A 20,136-nucleotide genomic window follows, 5' to 3' on the forward strand; every position below is an offset into this window, starting at 1 on the left:
AGAGTGCCCATCCCCTTGTTAATATTAACTTCAATGTGAACGAACTCTTACCCACAAAATAAAGACTTGGCTTTGGAGAAATGAAGCCCTGAAAGGGGACGTGGGGGGAGGACCAGGCAATTTACAAGGAGGATTAGGGTGGAAATGGATCTTTCTAAATTTAAAACACCCCCTGCCCTTTCTTGAAATAATGATTTATATTCTTGGAGTCCACAAGAGAGTAATTAGATATGTGTGGCTCACGCTGGAATCTTAGGTATTTTGCCTATAGGCTATTAACAATTAGTACCACAGAGGGAAGGCTCATAAAGTTAGAAAAACAAGCCTTGCTGTAATGGCTAAAACTGGACTTGTAATCTGGTCACAACGAAATCTGTCATACTTACATTATAACCACAGATGCTAAGATTGGAAGCAAAGGGCTAGCTTGAAGCTCGGTGGTAAGGTGTTTGTCTTTGCAGCACGTGGGAAGCCCTAGATGGATGCCTACTGCCACAGCACCACCATAACAACAGGAAAAGGAAACTGAGTGACTAGAGCTGTCAGTCGGTGGCCATGATTAAGTAGGGTCAGGTGGGTAAGCTGTGTGGTGGGCGAGAGAGGCCTTTGGAAACTAAAGATGGAGGAAAGCATTATAAAACGTCTCGGGTTAAAGTGTTCTGAGGGCCTGGTGAGAAGGCTCTGCTTGGAAATTCTTGCAGGGCAAGCATGCAGATGTGTGATCTAGCCTGGGACCGTGTTTAAGCCTGGGACCCCGTTTAAGAGCTAGGTGCAGTGTAAGTGAGGAAAAACTCCTAGAGGTGGCCGCGGTGCCTAACAGAATTAGGGAGCTATAACTTCAGTGAGAGACTATCTCAAAAATTTAAGGCAGGGAATCACTTCAGAAGACAGCTAGCCTGAACCTCTGATACGCTAGCACACACATGTGTACATACACACATATGTATACACACACATGAACAGAGAGAGACACACACATGCACATAGACACACACACACACACACACAGAGGGGGCGGGGGGGGAAGATGGTGCAGATAAGATAGAATAGATAAAAGTATAGTTCCTAACAGCAACATTATGGCCAGGGGCTGAAAGACATGTTGCTGGTTTTATAAGATTTATCTTTATTATTTGTGTATCTGTGTGTGTGTATCTGTGTTTCTGTGTGTCTGTGTGAGCATGTCCACAGAAGCCAGAAGAGGATATGAGATCTGGAGATGGAGTTACAAGAAGCTGTGAGCCACTGGATGTGAGTTCACTGTATGGTCAGCTAGCACTCTATCCCCAAAGCATTTCCCCAACCAGCAGTAGGAGTATTACATCCTCCAGGATGAGGGCCATACGGACTCCCATCTATGCTGCTCCGAAAGGCACTCACGCAGGGTTCGCTCTGACAGTCCTCCCTTAAGGATGCCCTTCTCTATGATAAATGGTAATATGTTGAAACCCCACTTCAGACCCTGTCCTCAAGTTATAACTTAGTGCTATGCTTTCTCCCCTTCAAAACTGACACTACAGGTTAAGTTAATTCAGGACAATGGTTATACGGCAAGCATAAGAACATGAGTTCAATCTCCAGCAGCCATGTAATAAAAAATAAATAATTATGATAATAAAACTAGCCACGAGAGTACATGCCTGTAATTTCATTAATGTGGGGCAGATCCACGGGGCTAGTTGGCCCGCCAGACAAGCTGAGTTGGCAAACAGCAGGCCAACTCAAGTTTGCAGTGGCCAGAACTGATAACAGAAACAAATAATCCTGATACAGTCTAAACAATGAGAATATCACATAAAACTCACCATTTTCATTTCAAAAGAAAAGAAAGGGCCAATTACGTGATGTGACCTGAACACCTGTTATGTTCAGCTCTATACTAGCTATTGTTCAAGTAGCCAGAAAGTAAAGCCAGGTACTAACATTATTTGCAAAATCCAAATTTTGTATGGGATAATTGTAGAGATTTGAAAAGACATGTCTCTCCATTTATGTATGTTTATATGCATTATTATACTATATTATATACATATACATATATGTATATATATGAGATATAGTCTCAAGGTTGAGAGGATGGAAACCCAGATATACTGAAGAATCCATATAAGATATGGGGAGCAAGGGACTAGGGGTGATCTTTGAAGGATGACTGGGACTCAATGATTTTCAGTGTGGAGACCAGTTAGAAAGCACAGGAAACATGGGCGAACTTGAGAAGAGTGGTGTGAAGAGAAGAGTGGTGTGAAGAGATGAGTGGTGTGAAGAGAAGAGTGGTGTGAAGAGTGGTGTGAAGAGAAGAGTGGTGTGAANAGAAGAGTGGTGTGAAGAGTGGTGTGAAGAGAAGAGTGGTGTGAAGAGATGAGTGGTGTGAAGAGAAGAGTGGTGTGAAGAGTGGTGTGAAGAGAGCATGGTTAAAAAGAGAAACAGTCAAGAATTTCAGTGTAACATGGTCAGCCTCTCATCCTGCTCTAAAGATGTTTGCTTTTGCTAGAAAATCTCCAGGACTAAGAATTCCTCACGTATTTATTTGAGAAGCTAATCCTCTGAGATGTTAGCATGACCTGAAGGAGTTGGGGCTGGAGAGCAGACTCTGTATCATGATTACTGTATGAACATGAAGACCTGAATTTCGATCTCCATAACCCACGTAAAAGCCAAAAATGGGCACACTGATAACCCAGCACTGGAGGGCATGTGAATACAATCGCTATGGTTTACGAGTTAACCAGTCTAATTTCAAGTACTGTGATTTTGTCTCAAAAAAAGGTTTAGTGCAGAACACTGGTGGAAAACACCTGATGCTGATCTCTTGTTGTCACATGTGTACTTGTGGCCACACACACTTTCATACATTCCTGCACACATGTATGCACGCGCACACACACACACACACACGCGCACACACACACACACACACAGACACACGGACTTAAGGAGTCATGTAATGACACTTCTCATCCGGTGACAACTGCAAGCATCAGGTGATTTTCCTAGATTGCCAATTTCCATTTTTCTGGAAATGGGAACTTTCATGAAACAGCTGAAGGGGAGAAAGGTCTATTTCAGCTAGGCATGGCTTTGAATACATTTTAAACAATATCTTGAAGCAAATGTTCTCTAAAGCAAACACATTACTGTGCGCGTGTCTGAACCAAATTGGGAACTTGCACTCATTCGTGACATCAAAGAATTTCTCTTTTACCGCCTGCAGCTCTCTCCACTCATGTCTCTTTCTTCTTTCTTTCTTCCTCTTCCATTATTCTTTTGACACAAGACCCATACCTCCTAGACTGGCTTACAACTCACTGTATAGCTAAGATTCATCGTGAGCTTGCAGTCTTCTGGCCTTTGCCTCCTGTGGGTTTAGCGGCAAACATCACTCCATCAGATTTATGTGGTGCTGGGACTAGAACCCAGGACTTCGTGCAGAATACACAAGTACCCCTATTCACTAAGCCACCTCTCCATCCCCTCACTGGATCAAAGGTGATACAGCAGAGTCAAATAATGCAAGGGAGCTGGTCTAGATGAAAACACTGGGCTTCTGATTAGCCAGTCTCAACTTCCAGAAGACACAGAAGGCCCAGTACAAGACAGTTTCCCTTTATAGGGATTTTAACCTCAATATGATTGCTCCGCCTTTGTTAATGTCCTGAGACTGATTTTTTTTGTTGTACCATGCTGTGCTCAAAACTCCTGTGCAAACTTAAACATTAGTCAATAGAATGGTTTCCTGGAAAACCTTTTGAAAGTGGCCCAGGTCTCTGACCTCACTCTGCAGCCCACTGGCAGCCAGGGTGCTGTTTTATTGCCTCTGGAATGTTCAGGCCAAGAGACAGCTAGGGAGTCAGAATTTCAAGCCAAGGAGGTTTATGAAGATCGTAGCTGCTTTCAAGATAGGAAACTGCCACTGTCAACTCTTAGTGGTTTTATGCACCTAAAGTTTCTCTTTGGCTTTTTTTGACCTACCTGGTGACTGACAAAAAAAAATAGATTAACACTTCTAAAGTGTTTTTATTTGTCTGAGGGTTCTGTAAGATCCCTTACCACTGTATTACAATGTGATGACTGCTAAAGCCCAGGGTTGGGAGCTTGCAGGATTCTTGACAACTCAGACAGCACACCTCACGTGGAGTAAATCTTGGAGATTCACCATGGAGTTCACATCTATGATTTACCATTATTGGGTATATGCAGAGAAGGTGTTGCTTGAGAAGAAAGTGGGTGTGGGTTCACACAGATCTCCTTGGATGGTGTCTGCCCAGGAACTCAGCCAGACTCTGTACCCTTAACCAACCCTCCAGTCAATCTAGTAGCTTCTGTTCTGACACCTTAGTGTCCTCTATCAACAACTGAGCGAATGTACTCACTTCTTTGTCATCATTGACCCAGATTTTTTCTCTAGGGTTATTTATGAGGTCAAATTGTACATGCAATACATACTGGGGCTCAGTACAATCTCTGGAGGAAAAAAAATCTACTTTGTGCTTTCTCTTCCTGAGAGACTCAAATACACATTTCCTAGATCCTCAGGTAAAAGTAGAAACCAAAAAACTGTCTCGGGTCTCTGAGCACGGAAAGCTGTGGAAAACTGGGAGGAAAGAATGCTAGTCCTTTAGGGCTAGGAGTTGGCTCAGTGGGGAAGGTGCTTGCAGTGCACACTTTAGAAGCAGAGTTAGAATCCAGTGTCCACGTAAAAGCTGGGCATGGTGGGGCATGCACCTTTGGCTCCAGCACCTGAACATAGAGACAGGGTCCTTCCTAGGGTTCTATGACCAGCCAGTCTGCCCTAATTAGCAAACTTCAGGTTGACTGAGGCCCAGTCTTAATAAATCAGGTGGAAAGCTACTAATAAAGATACCCACTGTCAACTGATAGTCTCAGGGGGTGCACACATAGCTCAGTAGACCTGGACACACCCTTCCTATTCACCTGCTACACCTAAGTGACTCCTTTCAAGGTCATATGCCCTACACAGGAATATTGCAGTGCTAGATCTGAACACTATTTTGTTTTTAAAAATCACTCCTATATTCATGAGCAAAAAATTAAACAAAAATCCATTATAAATTACCCATTTCACTTCTCTTTCTAAATTGAGAGGGACATTTTATCATCTGTTACTGCATAAACACTGCAGAGCTCCTCAAATGCATTTTTATCAACTGGGTCACCCTGCTTAGAGTTTTTCTTTCAACTGCACGGGGGATGTTTATGATCTTTATTTTCCCATATAAATCTACAAGAAGACTTTTCCTTGGGGCTCTTTACTTTAATTCCAAACAAATTATATTAGGTTCCTAGCTGTTACATTGATAATATGATTCTATGCATGACTAGGGCCAAGTAAGACAAATGTCTTCAGATTGGTGACATGGTTACCTGTGTCTCTGGTGCGCCCCAATACTATCATTTCAAAGTTTTAGGTATCTGAGACTATATTTGAATAATATAAATTTATTTTAAATAGATGTATTTTTCTTGTATGTATATGTATATTTATATGTGAATGTATATTTACATGGTGTGTTTGTGTGTGTGTGTGTGTGTGTGTGTGTGTGTGTGTGTGTGTGTGTGTTGAGACTAAAATACAACCTTCTCATGAACCATCTGCCTTGTTTTGGGGGACAAGTCCCCTTATTGGGGTGAATATTATCATGTAGATTAGGCTGGCTGGTCACTGAGCCTGAGATCCACCTGTCTCTGCCTAGTGTGCAGTGGGATACAAGGGTATGTTGCTGCCAAGCAATGCGGGTTCCAGGGACTGAGCCAAGGTCCTCATGCTTGCATGGCAAGTTCTTCGCCAGCTGAGTCATCTCTTCAGCCCCCAGCAGTGCAACCCTTTACATTGTCTGTGATCCTTTTCTACAATGTATTTCATCACAGGCTTTGGGTACCTAGCATCCATCATTAAAGTACATTAAAGTACACGTGTCTTCCTATTACAGTAGAAGGCATATTCATACATCCACAGGTTAATCTAGCAACTCTGTCTATAATGTGCTTCATTGGATTAAATATAGATAAAACTAGATCTGACTTTCTAATCATCCTTGGTATAATTGAACCTTCAATTGTTTTCTTGGCCCAAGATGACCTTTATTCAAACACTTGGGCACTCCCTAAACAAACAAGAAAGCAGATATACACAAATAACCCAAGTAAAGTCTGCTATAAGCCTAGGAAGGTAGTGATGTGTCTCCTTAGGTGGCTTCAGAACATGAAGGCTAAACATGCCCTTACTCCCTAAAGTAGGTCCTGTAGTGGACATTAAGTAATCCCTGGGTGTGCAGCTTAACCTGTCATCTTCTTTAGGATGGTCCAGTGCTGACATAACTATTGAAGCATGAACCAATGTTCAGCTTCATTATCCTCTGTGCTGGGCAGAAGGTGTGGCTTAGAGACCAGACTCTTATCTTGGTTGGGGACTGGAATTGTCTGACTCTCGTAAACAATTCCTGGTGGGTAATTGGGGAAATAACATTGATGATTGTCCAGGGGGAGGCATGGGTCTTGCACTTTGCTGAGAATATAACTATGATTTAGAAATTTAGCACAAGGGTTTAGAGTAGGAGAAGCAATAGATAGCTCAATACTCTGGTCTCCAGTTGCTTTGGAGAGGGTTCCAGAAGCTGTTACAGAGTTGGCATAAGGTACTGTTTGCTCTTATTGCTGTTAGAGAGCTTGGAATTCTGTCTCTGCTGCACATCTAACCCCCCAGAGATAGCCTCTTTATCTCCTGAAGGGATTTAAACAAACTACAGTTCTTATTTTATTCTGTGTCCATTGTTAAGGATTCATGCAGAGGAAGTTTGCACGTTGCCAATTAAAATCCCCCTCCCCAGTGGAGGTCTAGGATTCCAGCAGAGGCAAGACATTTAATACTCATGGCTCCTTAGTCTACATGCATTAACCCCATGAGGGAAGAGGCATACTAACATACTAAGAGGTTGAATAATATAAGAGCCAAGATACATGGGAGGAAAATCTCTGGGAGAGTCAAAGACTGATGCTAAACAGGATCAACTCTTGTTTGTGCCTGTGCTTTACAAGTGCAAGCCAACCTTTTCAATAGGGCATTACAAAGACCTTTCTTTTCATGGCTTCCAGCAGGTAGTTTTAATATTATTTTAGACATAGGGACAGAAACACAATAGATAGATAGATAGATAGATAGATAGATAGATAGATAGATAGATAGACAATTGCAAAATCATGTTTTTAAAAAATACCATTTTCACATAGTCTGTATGTGTGTATGTATATGTGCCATTCTGTATCTGTGAAGGTCTGAAGACAAACAATGGGAATCAGGTCTCTCCTTCAATGTGGGTCCCAGAAACGGAACTCATATCACCAAGCTTAACAACAAGCACCTTGACCCACTGAGATGATCTAAAAGTGTAACTCTGTCTGTGTCACAGAAAGAATTCTTTCCCAGAAGTATTCTGCCAGAAAATGTAAACTGACATCACTGTTACAGAGAGTATGGAGGAATATCTGGGAACATCTGGGATGAGGGTTATGTTGTGTCAGTCTCCATTTCCTTTGGGAAAGCAAATCCAGAGAATGAAAGCAAGTTATATTAATTCTAAATACTCTTTTCTTTCAGAGTAGGGATCACAGATAAACCAAAGAGCAAAGGAGAACTTCTATTTTTCAAGAATTTTGTTAAAATTCTTTGATGGCTAGAAGGGAGGTGCCCCGTCCTCTTTTTCTAACAGGTTCTGTACATGTTGATCAATTAAGTGCTTTAGTTTTTCTGGCAGTGCAGGAACTGTGCCCCATGGGAAGCAGAAGTTAAGTGCTTTCCCAAGGCAAGCAGTTCATAGTCAATATCTTATAGATTCTTGGAATTAGGTATCGAGGCTTCGGCTGCCCTTCAGAAAGGTGAGGGTGGGTAAACAAAATGAAACAAAAATCCCTAGAGTTTCCGTCTGAGGACATGACTCATTGTCAATAAATTACTTCCTATGCAAGCATGAGAACCTGAGTCTGGATCAGCAGAACCTATGATAAGAAGCCAGGCATGGTGGTATCGGCAAGCTCAGCACCATGGAAGTGGAGACCAGAGGATCCCTGGAACTCACTGGGCTTAACAGCCCAGGCCTTCCAAGCCAGTGAGAGACTGTCTGGAAAAATCAAATTGACAGCACCTAAGGAATACCAACTGAGGTGTCCTTTTACCTACACACACACACACACACACACACACACACACACACACNACACACACACACACACACACACACACACACACACACACTCACACACACTCACACACACTCACACACACTCATACCAACACACAGAGAGAGACAGAGACAGAGTGACAGACAGACAGAGCAAGAGAGAGGAGCTTGGCTCTGGCTTTTCTGAAGCACCCTTTCTCTTGTCAACAATATATACATCTCATATTGTCATTATGCCTCACTATCAACCTTCTAGCCCATTATCATCAGGGTGAAAAATATGGAAGATGATTCGAGTCTTATATGTTATATTGTTAGGTATCAAATATGGAAGATGATTCGAGTCTTATATGTTATATTGTTAGGTATCAAATATGGAAGATGATTTGAGTCTTATATGTTATATTGTTAGGTATCAAATATGGAAGATGATTCGAGTCTTATATGTTATATTGTTAGGTATCAAGACTAATATACCATGCCCTAAGGACTGGTTCTTAGTAGCACAGTGATAGGACATGTTCCAAAATGGATTGGATCGGGGTAGTTTTTAACACATGCAGGTGTGAGATATGTGTGGATGTGGGTGTGCTCATTCATGGAGACTTGAGGTTGGCAATGGAGTATCTTTCTCCATTGTCCCCCCCCTTATATATGTATAACATATGAATAATGCCAACACCCTGAGAAATTCGGCAATTGCCAAGTTTACAAGTAGGTGTCACCTAATGTGTTCAATGTATTTGGACATGGTCTATTTTCTTAAATTATCTGTAGTTATCTGTAGTGACCCAGGGTGTTGGTGTTTCTGCATCTATTTTGCATCTATGCTTCCATACATGATTATTTAAAGCACTGGTTCTCTACAAGGGATGATATTAATGTCCTCTTGTAAATATGAGGGGCATGTCTTCAGATATTTTGGGTTGTCACAATATGTGTTTCTGGCATACAGACCTTTGTGTGTGTGTGTATGTGTGTGTGTGTGTGTGTGTGTATGTGTGTATGTGTGTGTGTGAGTGTGAGAGAGAGAGAGAGAGACAGACAGACAGACAGACAGACAGAAACAGAGACACAGAGACAGACACAGAGACACAGACACACACACAAAGAATATGTTGAAGGTCAACCTTGGAATTTTGAGACACAATATCTCACTGGAAAGAGGACCTCAGTGAGCTACACAGGCCCACCTGTTTCCACCTCCTCAGCACTAGGATCACAAGCACGCCTCCATGCCCCCATTTTTATGTAGGTGTTTGCAGGACAGGGGTGAGTGTCTGGCTATGGGAAGCCACAGAATCCCAGCTTGGTGGGTGGTGGACAAGGGGCAGTCTTAGGTACCAGGTTCTCAGTCTCCGGCATCCCAGCCACCTCTGGACACCTCTGAAGAACTAAGAACAGAATGAGGGTCCCTGTGGGCGGTTCAGTTAGCCCCGGGCCAAAGGGAGGAAAGGGCAGGAGGAGAGAGAGACGCTGGGTGGTTCCCATGTGGGCGAGAGTCTTTGGTGGCTGGAGCACAGGAAGGCCTTCGGGCAGGAGGTTAGATGCGGCTCCTTAGGGGAAAGCCTATCCCATCGTTCAAGCACGGCTGACAGAGACAGTCCATGGTTTTAGAGCTTTATTGTAGCAAGGCAGGGAAAAAGAGAGAAGGTAGAAAGAGGGAGAGAGGCTGGCCATGGCCACATGGAGAGCATGGTAAGGGAGAGAGAGAAGGAGGGCTAGAGATGAGAGTAAGAAAAGTGAGAGCTTAGAGAGAGAGCAAGTAAGGGAGAAAGAGAAGGAGGGCTAGAGATGAGAGTAAGAAAAGAGCTTAGAGAGAGAGCAAGGAGGGGCCAAGCAGCCTCTTTTATAGTGGGATGGGCTATCAGGTAACTGTGGGGAAGAGCATACCTAGCTATAGTCAGGTAACTGTGGGGGTGGAGTCTAACCAGAATGCCAGAAGCTTGGGACATTGTCTGCGTGACTTATAGTCACACAATTATGGAGTTGGAGGCTCTGTGGTGTCAGGCACCTGACTCTGGGAACATGGCTTGCTTTTCCATCCCTTGTAGAGTTTTCTACTGGATTGCAGGAGCAAGCCTCACTCAACCAAAATACACTGCCTATCACAGCCCACAGGTGTTAGGGATCAAATTCAGGTTCTTATGTTTGTGTACCAAGCATTTCTTCAACCTGAACTTTTTATTTCTTACAGTAGATCTAGAGTGTCTCAATTATGACTTAGAGAATTGGAAACCTGTTTAAATCTGTTTTTGATTAGTTACTTCTAGTAAATTCTTCAAAGTTTTGCATGACCCATATTATATAGTACCATCACACAGTATTTGGGATTATCAAATGACTAGAATAAAAGATATTTGTTAGGTATACATTCCCATAAGTACAATATACTATACTACAAGCAATTCATGTAGTCTTGATGCTTTGAACTCTAAAACAGTAGGTCTCCTAGTGACCTTTACTTGACACCACCTAGACAAATATAGGAGACAAGTCTTGCAATTGAGGAATTACCTGAACAAGATTAGCCCAGGGGAATTTCTGTGGGGAGTTGTCTTGATTGTTACTGTGGGCAACACCATCCCCTAAGCAGGTGACCCTGGGCTCTATAAAAAAGCTGGCTAAGCAGGAACTTGTGAGTGAGCCAACCAATAGTGTTCCTTTGTCATTTCTGATTCCAGTTCCTGTTTGAGTTTCTGCCCTTACATTCCTCAGTGATGGAAGTGTAAATCACATAAATTACTTCCTCTTATAAGCTGCTTCTGGTCATGGCATTTGCCACAGAAAGCTAGAATGCTAGCTAGAATGCTGGCTTCCTTCTATAGATAAAGGAACTCGTCCTGAATATTATTCATTTGCTAGTTATGACAGGCTAAGACAAAAGGCCTCCCATCCCTTAGTCTCCTCCTCGTTCCATAGCTGTGAAACTATGCCACTGCTACTGTTCCATGCATATTTCACATGTGGCATGAAAGAATAAATTCATGCATGAATATTCATGAGTTCAATTTGTAATTTCCAACTGTCTATAAATTCTAAACTCTTAACTTGATGCTACAAATGGATAAAGATTTTTATCCAGTGTTAGAGACATTTTCCACTATTATTTCTTATGGTCTTTCATGTCAATCAAAGACATTTAGCCAAATCAGAAAAAGTAGGGTTTATAAAAATAATCACATACAAAAAAATACTTTCATCTTAATGTTAACTTTCCATATCAGAACAAATTAAGAAACAGGAAATCAAGAGTGTGTTTTGACATTAATTAATATACATGTCACGTGGATGTTTGTAAGGTTTTATTTTTTATTCTGTATATGCAGGGATGTTGCATGCACATAAGTACAATGAATACAGAAACCACAGAGGCCAGGAAAGGATGTTGGAGCTGCTGAAGCTAGAGTTAGAGGCACTGGTGAGGTGCCCAATATGGCCGCTGGGAACCTAACCCAGGTCCTCTGTGTAAGCAGCAAGTGCTTCCAACTGCTGAGCAATTTCTCCAAACCACATCCATTTTTAAGATCAAGTAGGAAGGTACAGAGGGGAAAAAAAGACTTTATTGTATATTTAAGAGGGTTGAGATCTAGTTGTAGATTCTGATTCCATCCATTTCTTTATATACATCCATAAATATTTGCCTTTTAAAAAAGACTTTGCTGTTACCAAAGAGATTGAACCTAAATGCCTGTTATTGTTGGATGGCTGTATTTGAGGTCCACAAATTCCCATATAATTCCACATCTCAAAGACAGATGATAGGACTATTTCTATAATATACTAAGCAGGATCCCAAAATAACAGAGCTACCTTGAGGATGATTACAATACATTTTTGTGTCATTGCAGATGCTTAAAAAAACAAGTAAAGCTGTAACTTCCTCTATGAAGCTAAGGAAACTATTTAAAAATATTTTTCTGTGAGTATATATGCCTGTGTAAATGTTTATATGTGCACATGCATATACATGCACATAAAGGTCAGATGACAACTTTAGATTCCATTCTGTGGAGGCTTTTCAGCTTGCTGCTTGAGATAGAGTCTTTCATTGGCCTGGAAATCTCCAGTTAAATATATTCAAGTACTTGACTCTAAAATTATAATATACTGCCATACAATTTTAGTACATCAGGTAATGTGCAGAGCCACAATAAAGGGTTCATCCCCCACGATAATTGTAGCAGTCACCAATCACTGGTTTAACAAACACATGAATCTATGACTTAAGGGGAGAGTTTGTCTAATTTCAGACACTCTAGTTAAGCTCAGGTACATGACACAAGGTTTTTCTCAAGATCCCCCATACAGCATAGTGTCCATGTGATTCATGAGTAAAGTGTTCACAAAACCTGATCATCACCAGAAAGGACTTTGCCACCAGTCCTTGACACTCGTGTATTCTTAGAAGTTCCGATGTTACCTTAGACCATGACAAACCCTCCCACTTCAAGTCAGTCAAGTCAGGGTCAGTTTGGAAAACAAAATCAACTGTAATTGCATGATTTAGTATAAAGTTTAGAAATCTATTCTTGGTCTTCTTTTTTTTTTATTTTTCATAATACCCTTTTCCATTTCCTCACTGATAGTCACTCTGACCATTCAAATACCATTATTACCCTCTGTTGTTATTCAAATAGAAGGGGGTTATTGAACCCTCTGACATCATACCTGAAGAGTTATTGCTCCAAAAAGAACGATGTGGAAGTTTGCACATAAAACTCTGCTCTCTTCACATGCTTGAAATGAGATTTAACTCAGCCATGTCTAAGACCAATGATTTTTATTAGCTACCCCATTCCCATGCATGTTGTTACTTGGTTCAAAGAGATGGCAAACCATACTCCTCCACAGTGATGTATACAAGGTATATGTTAAAACTTACTGTCCAAATTAAATTCAAATTTTTCTTTCATCAGAAGGCAGCCATTATTGTTGCTATATATTTTTCTCTTGAAAGACAGAGCAAAGGGAATAGTCTACACAAGGAGTTTAAATGTAATTTTATAAATGTCATAGATCAGTTTTAAATATGCTTTCAAATAGATCTATAGAAAAGTACAACTTAAACATTGCAGCTTTGTACATAGTTGCTAGTTTTATGTATGCTCTAGTTTTCCCAAAACAAAGAACAAATAATTATGAAGGTTATAGTTCCCCAAAACAAATCTTGTTAATGTCATATTAGCTAATAAGCAAACGACTGGTGGACAAGAGACACAATTCCATGGTTAGTGTTTGCTACACATGGTTACAAGCAGGAGGATCAGAGTTTAGAACTCCAGAAAAGCCATGTAAATATCAGTGGGTGTAGCAGTCTGCCTGTAATTCCGGTGGATACAGAGGATCCCCACAGCAAGCTGTTTAATAACACCAGCCGGACATAGCAACATTTTCTGGGTTTGCCTGAAAGACCCTGCCTCAAAGAATGAGATGAAAGAGCAACGAGGATGCTTCCTGACATCAACCTTAGAACTCCACATGTACAACCATGAACTCAATTATGAACTCAGAGCAGCTGTGGTTACCTACACAAGTCTCACACGTGATCAAGCCAGTCAACATGGAGGGGAGGGGTGTACAAAGTTCCACCCCCAGCTGAGGACCTGGTGATTGCTGAGAGAGGGGAGTTTCCTGGTAGGTCCTCCATGCTCTAGTGGATGGCCCCACACCCACAAGTATATGGGTAGCACACTTTGGACATGGTGAGTTATACAAAATATTTTTACTAGAGAAAGACTGAAGGAGTTGAAGGAGCTTGCAGCCCCGTAGGAGGAACAACAATATGAACCAACCAGTAGCTCCAGACACCCAGGGACTAAACCACCAGCCAAAGAGTACACATGGAAGGACCCAAAAAGAAAAAGAGGACAAGAAGTTGTGAGTGGGTGGAGAGGTAAATGGTGGATCTGGAGGAGCTAGACAGAGGGATGAAGAGCTAGACAGATGGATGAGGAGCTAGACGGATGGATGAAGAATGAATGTGGTCAAAATACATTTATGTGCATGTCAAATCACCAATTAATACAAATATATTAAAAAAAAAACCAAAACTTATGGGTCAACTGAAACATTCTCCCAGTAGTATTTTTATGTATGAAACACGATTTTTATATTACTATGACCAAAGACCATGAATGCACTGAATGAAGAAAAATATATAGTACTTTATCCCAAACTGGAACTACTTTTGTAGGGTCAGTACAGAGAAAGCCCTGCCTTCCAAGAGGTAAAAATGGACACATACATAAATGAATAAATGACTATGGGAGCTTCTTTCCCCTTCGCCCTTGGGACAAAGGCAGTAGGCAGGACAATGCCCATGTAGCCTGCAACATGTAATAATGGACTAGCAAATGTATTTCAAACTTCCAAGAGATACTGACAGCATAAGAAAAGGAATTCAAACACCACCACGGCAATTGCAAAGAGCACACTCATAGGACCCTAGAAAACTAACACATGACATCACAGCCATCTTTCCAGTTTATTCTCAGGGGACTGGAGAATGACTAATCGCCTTGGGAGGTTCAAGCCAATTTACCAAATTTCATTCCAGGATGCTTGGACAAAGGTCTCAGATTACTTTCCAAACCTAGAGTCCGAGCCCTCCACATAAAACACAATCTCAGCATGAAAGCATACTGCGCAGAAGCCTTCCAGGACAAATCTTCTCAATGGAAGAACCAGAAACCTGACCCCTTTTCACCGAAGGAAAGCAGCAATGATCTTTGAATAGGGAAGTTAGTAGAGAATTTGTGTCTACTTTCTGACGTGTTCTAAGTCTGCCATGTGGCATTCCCACCTGCTTGCTCTGGCAAATCCTAGACCTGAGGAGGAACTCTCAGCTGTTCCTTTGCTTTAATTATAAAAATGCCACTCTCTAAGTTAGGGCTTCACTTTAAAACTAAAGTATTTTAATATGTTATTTTAAAATTTCTTTTTAAATTTATACAATGCATTTGCTCATTTTTTTTCTTGTGGCCTCTTTATACTGTTAAAATTTTTATATAAATCTAGATACACAGGTACATAAACTTGATACCCAAATCAAACATCTACTACTAATAAATCATAAGTTTACTTAAAGCTATCTTTATAAAACACAATAGATGTATAGTTTTATCATTTATTAAATATAAAAGTAAATTTGCAAACTGATGAGATGGATGTGTTTATTTTTTACATAAGCAATTAAGTCCAGGCTGAATATTTGACACTGTAAGAAACGAAGCATCTTCTACATGTTTCATAATCAACTGGTACTTTATTTTCATACCTGTCAATTTGGGAAACAGCATTATATATTCATAAAAATACATAGTTCAAAAAGTCAGAAGAATGTCTAGGGTTATTAGAGAAACAGCTGAAATTTCTGTCCAAATCACATCCTAAAATTCATCTAGCAGATTATTTTATGGAACTCAAGTTAGAAACTTAAACAGCAATCTAAAAATCAAACATTCTAATAGGACACAGTCTAAATATGTATTAATTTGTTGCTTCCATGCTGTGGGAAGTAGGAAACTATTAAACACTTTTGTTCTTTGAGAACATGAAAAAAAAAACCCACCATGTTTCTCTAAGATTATAAAATGTAATATACAATAAAGACACCATAACTTCTAACACACACACTGCGTTGGGACCTGATTATGCATGGCAGCACTGCATAGCTTGACATACTGGGAAGTATGCAGTATACTCAGAACAAAGCCTGCAGCATAGGGGCATGCTGCCAGAAGTGCCAGAAAAATCATCACCCGCTTCATATTGAACTGACTTCTGGCCACTGAACATTTGGAAACCTGTCCCTGCTTCCAACTGTTTGCACAATGTGAGCCCTCCTGGGACCATGACTGGCAGCTTTGGAAGCAAGGAGCTCCTACACTATGGTGGTGATCTTGAGCACATAGGTAGTTCTGGAACTAAGTAGGAGAAGATACATTTAATCAAACCCCCTGTTCCATGACAAAGCCAGTTACAAGAATTAAGCATACAAGTTAAAATTCAAAACCCATCACTGTACAAATGATACTTTTAAATTCCAAAGCTATGCAGGTTACTACCTAAGTTGAGAAACATTGGAGTGTGAATTAACTCACCGCCAGAGACTTCTGTGTTGCTCCCTGAGCTGTGCCAGCAGGTGTTCGATGCATTTGTTAGAGTCCATGTATTCCTACACAAACAGACATGAGAGAGAAATACTGCAGATTCATGTCTATTCACTGAAAATTACACATGGAATTTCAAAGCATTATTGAAATATTTACTCTGGTGACATTAGCTCATTTCATTGATTTGCCACATGAAACAATTCCTTGTAGGAGAGATGGGGAGAAGGTTTGCTGGGGAAATGAGGCCCTGAGTTAAACTCCCAGAACCTATGTTTAAAGAAATAAAGTCAGTTGTGGTGACCTGTGTTTATAATCCTACCTCTGGGAAGATGGCTATAGTTCATCAGATCTCACTGATCAGTCAACCTAGAATGATGAGTTCTAGATAAATGACAGATGCCATCTCAAAAACCACAGTGATGATACCCCAAAAAAGATAACTGAGGTTGGCTTCTGGCATTCATGTGTGTGCACACATGCATGTAAATTCACTACAACAGTCACTATGCACTAAGATTTCATCTCTGTCTCTCAAAGAACTATATAACCCACAAGATAATCCTCTGATGCCCTTCGCCAGTTCTAGAAGCCTGAGCCTCTGTGGTTCAGTCATTTGAACATGGTAGCACTTCTTGACCCCATATGAAAGATTCTATAAACAAAGTTCCAAAGTGAATTTGTAGTTTATTGAGTCAGTGGGAAACTGCTCTGACTTTCAAAACAAGCCAACATTTCATACCTATGAACATGTGTTTTACTGCAAATCACAGGAAATCAATGTTCACACAGTTAGAAGAAATATTATGTGTATATGGAGGCCTTGGCTTTTATGGCCTTTGGGTAGTCGTTTTGAAGTAAGAATAAACTCACAGACCATTTTATATGGTTATCCTATTCTGTGAATGAGTTCTCGTTCCTCCATCTTCCTGTAGATACATGTAACTTGTAGCTATGTTTGTGTGGGTTTAGTGAACTAAATTGTGGCCTCTTCTCTGAAGACATGATGCAGATGAAGCAGTCGTTTATCCAAAATATGAAGAATACATTTGTTGAGGATCACATAAGGGTATAAGTATAGCTGTGTCTGTGTATGTGCCAGTGCCATATTGATTTTGTCACTGTGGCCTTTGTGGCACAATTTCAGACTGAGTGTGTGACATGCCAGCATGGCTGCTTCCTCTGTGGGTTTCTTTGGATGTTCAGGATCTTAGGTGCGTCCATGGAAATTGTAGCATTGTTTTTTTTCTAGATCTTAAGATTTTGATGGGAACTGGATTGGATCTGTAGATCACTTTGGTAATACGGCATTTTATGTTAATTCTGTCATTCCAGGATCATGTAAAGTCTTTCCATCTTCTAGTGGTTTCTTGAGTTTTTCTTCTCTTAAAATTTTTGACATAGAGATCTTTCACTTCCTGGATTTTCTTTTCTGTGTATAATTAAATTATAAATAAAGATCATGAGAGGGGAAGGAGAGACCTTAAGAGGGAAGCAGGGGGAAAGGAGAGTGGAACATTGACATGACTGCAAACTTGCAGAGAGGAAGGAGAACAGTAATTAGAAGACACAGAGATGAGGAAGAAGCTGAGGGAGGAGAACATACTAGAACTATGTATAATGAGGCACATGTTTGAAACGCCATCATGAAACCCATTACTATGTTATTGTAATGACTTTTAAAGATTTATATTTTTAATTATGTGCATGTGTGTGGAAGAGTATGTGCAGGTGAGTACAGTATCTGCAGAGGCCAGAAAAGTTCCAACTGATGTGAGTGCTGGGTACCAAACTCAGGGCTTCTACATGAGCAACTGTTCTTCATCACTGAGCCATCTCTCCAGCCTCCAAACCCATTACTTTTCATGCTATTTTAAAAATGAATTTAAAAACTGTAGATAGACTTATTTGTATGATTATAGTCATGTTTTCAAAACCCTACCTAAAAAAAAATGAAGAGTTCATGTTATACATGAAAATCCTATAGAAAAGTCTATTGACTGTGAAACCTGCATTCTGAATATGTTATTTCTGAATACATGGTCCATAGTTGATAGCGCTTCAGTTGCTAGTGTGCTAACGTAGTGCATAAAATCCTGTGTTACTGTTTCACTCTGGGTATTTTTTCCTTTCCTGCTTGAAGATCTAACCTGGAACTCCCTGCTCCTAGCTCACAGCTGGCAGAGACTGAATGGTATATAGTGATTTCTACATTAAAGGTGTGGGGAAACCTGATGCTTTATTATATAAATTATGAGATATACTAAGGACTTTGGTTAATATTGATATTTCTCTTTCTGAAGAACAGATACATTATTAAATACTATACATAATCTATCATAATCCATCGCTTCTACACTGATATCTGCTTAATGGGAAGACAGGATGCAGCTCAGAGCTGAGCTGAAGCCATTAACGAATTCCAGACCTTGGATCTACCGTGGTAGACATGAAGATAGCTTAATATCTTTCCAAAAACATCTTAGCACATAAATATAAGGCATTTTCACGGTGTAATAAGCCTCTATCAAAACATTCATTACTTCAGATATATTAAATTTCTCTAACACTTAGATAAAGAGTCATATGCCTGATGAATTGACATGCATTTTTCAGGTGACTATAGAATAAATCTTTAAATCCATAGTTCTCAACCTGTGGGTTATAACCCCTTTGGAGATCATGTGGTAGTCTGAATGAAAATGATTGCCAGAGACCCAAAGAGAGTGGCAATATTAGGAGGTGTGGCCTTGTTGGAGTAGGTGTGGCCTTTAGAGAAAGTGGCCACTGGGGGCAGGCTTTGAGGTCAAGGCCTAGTGTGACTCATCTTTTCCTGCTGCCTACAGCTCAAGATTTAGAACTCTGAGCATCTTTTCCTACAGCATTTCTACCTACCTTCTACCACACTTCCTACCATGATGATAATGGACCAAACCTCTGAACTGTAAGCCAACCCCAGTTAAATGTTTTCCTTATAAGAGTTACAGTGGTCACAGTGTCTCTTCACAGCAATAAAACCCTAATCAAATGTCACACGTCAGATATTTACATTCTGATTTGTAACAGCAACAAAATCACTGGTATGAAGTAACAATACAATAATTTTATGCTTGGGGGTCACCACCACATGAGGAACTATATCAAAGGAGCATTTAGAGAGGTTGAGAACCACTGCCTTAAATGAAAATACTGGACCTGTTGAAATTGAAGCAGATCAGAGACCCTTGTGTATACATGTTTATTGCTATCAAGATACGGAATCAGCACAGAGGCCCACCACTAGATGAGTAGATAAAGAAAATGTTACACACCCAGACACAAACACACACACACACACACACACACACACACACACGTTGGGGATAAAAGGAGAAAGACTATCAGTGGCTATGACGAAGGCTAAAGGGAAGTGGGGAGAAGAGCAAGAAGAGGGACAAAGACAGACAAAATAGAGCCATGAGATTGCTCAGTGGGCTACAGCATTTGCTGTACAGGCCTGAGGGTTGTGGACTGATCCCTGGAACCCACGTAAAATCTACATCCAACGGTGGGCTTCTGAATGCCCAGCACCCTCACAATGAGATGAGGACAAGGAGAAAAATCGTCTAGAATTGCGTGGTCACTTAACATGGTCGCAAAAAGCAAAGAAAGAGCATGCCTCCGCAAGATGGAAGGAGAAAACTGGCACCAAAAGTGAGCCCTGACCTCCACGCCTGTGATGAAACATACGAGTACCTGTATGCATACATGCATACACACACACACACAAGAAAATGAATTAAAAATGTAGATAGTGGATGTTGCTTCCCTATATGTAACACAGATTT

At 40.7% G+C, this 20,136-nt stretch overlaps 1 protein-coding gene across 1 annotated transcript in view; it reads right to left on the reverse strand.

Moving 5' to 3' along the window:
* Nckap5 (NCK associated protein 5) overlaps nt 1-20,136 on the reverse strand; it is an 809,936-nt gene that overhangs the window by 592,521 nt on the left and 197,279 nt on the right. The window contains exon 3 of the mRNA XM_021198000.2: nt 16,301-16,374. Coding sequence (XP_021053659.1) covers nt 16,301-16,374 — 74 coding nt within the window. The remainder of the gene's footprint in view (nt 1-16,300; nt 16,375-20,136) is intronic.

This window comes from Mus pahari, chromosome 5 (genome assembly GCF_900095145.1).
Source record: "Mus pahari chromosome 5, PAHARI_EIJ_v1.1, whole genome shotgun sequence".
NCBI lineage: Eukaryota > Metazoa > Chordata > Mammalia > Rodentia > Muridae > Mus > Mus pahari.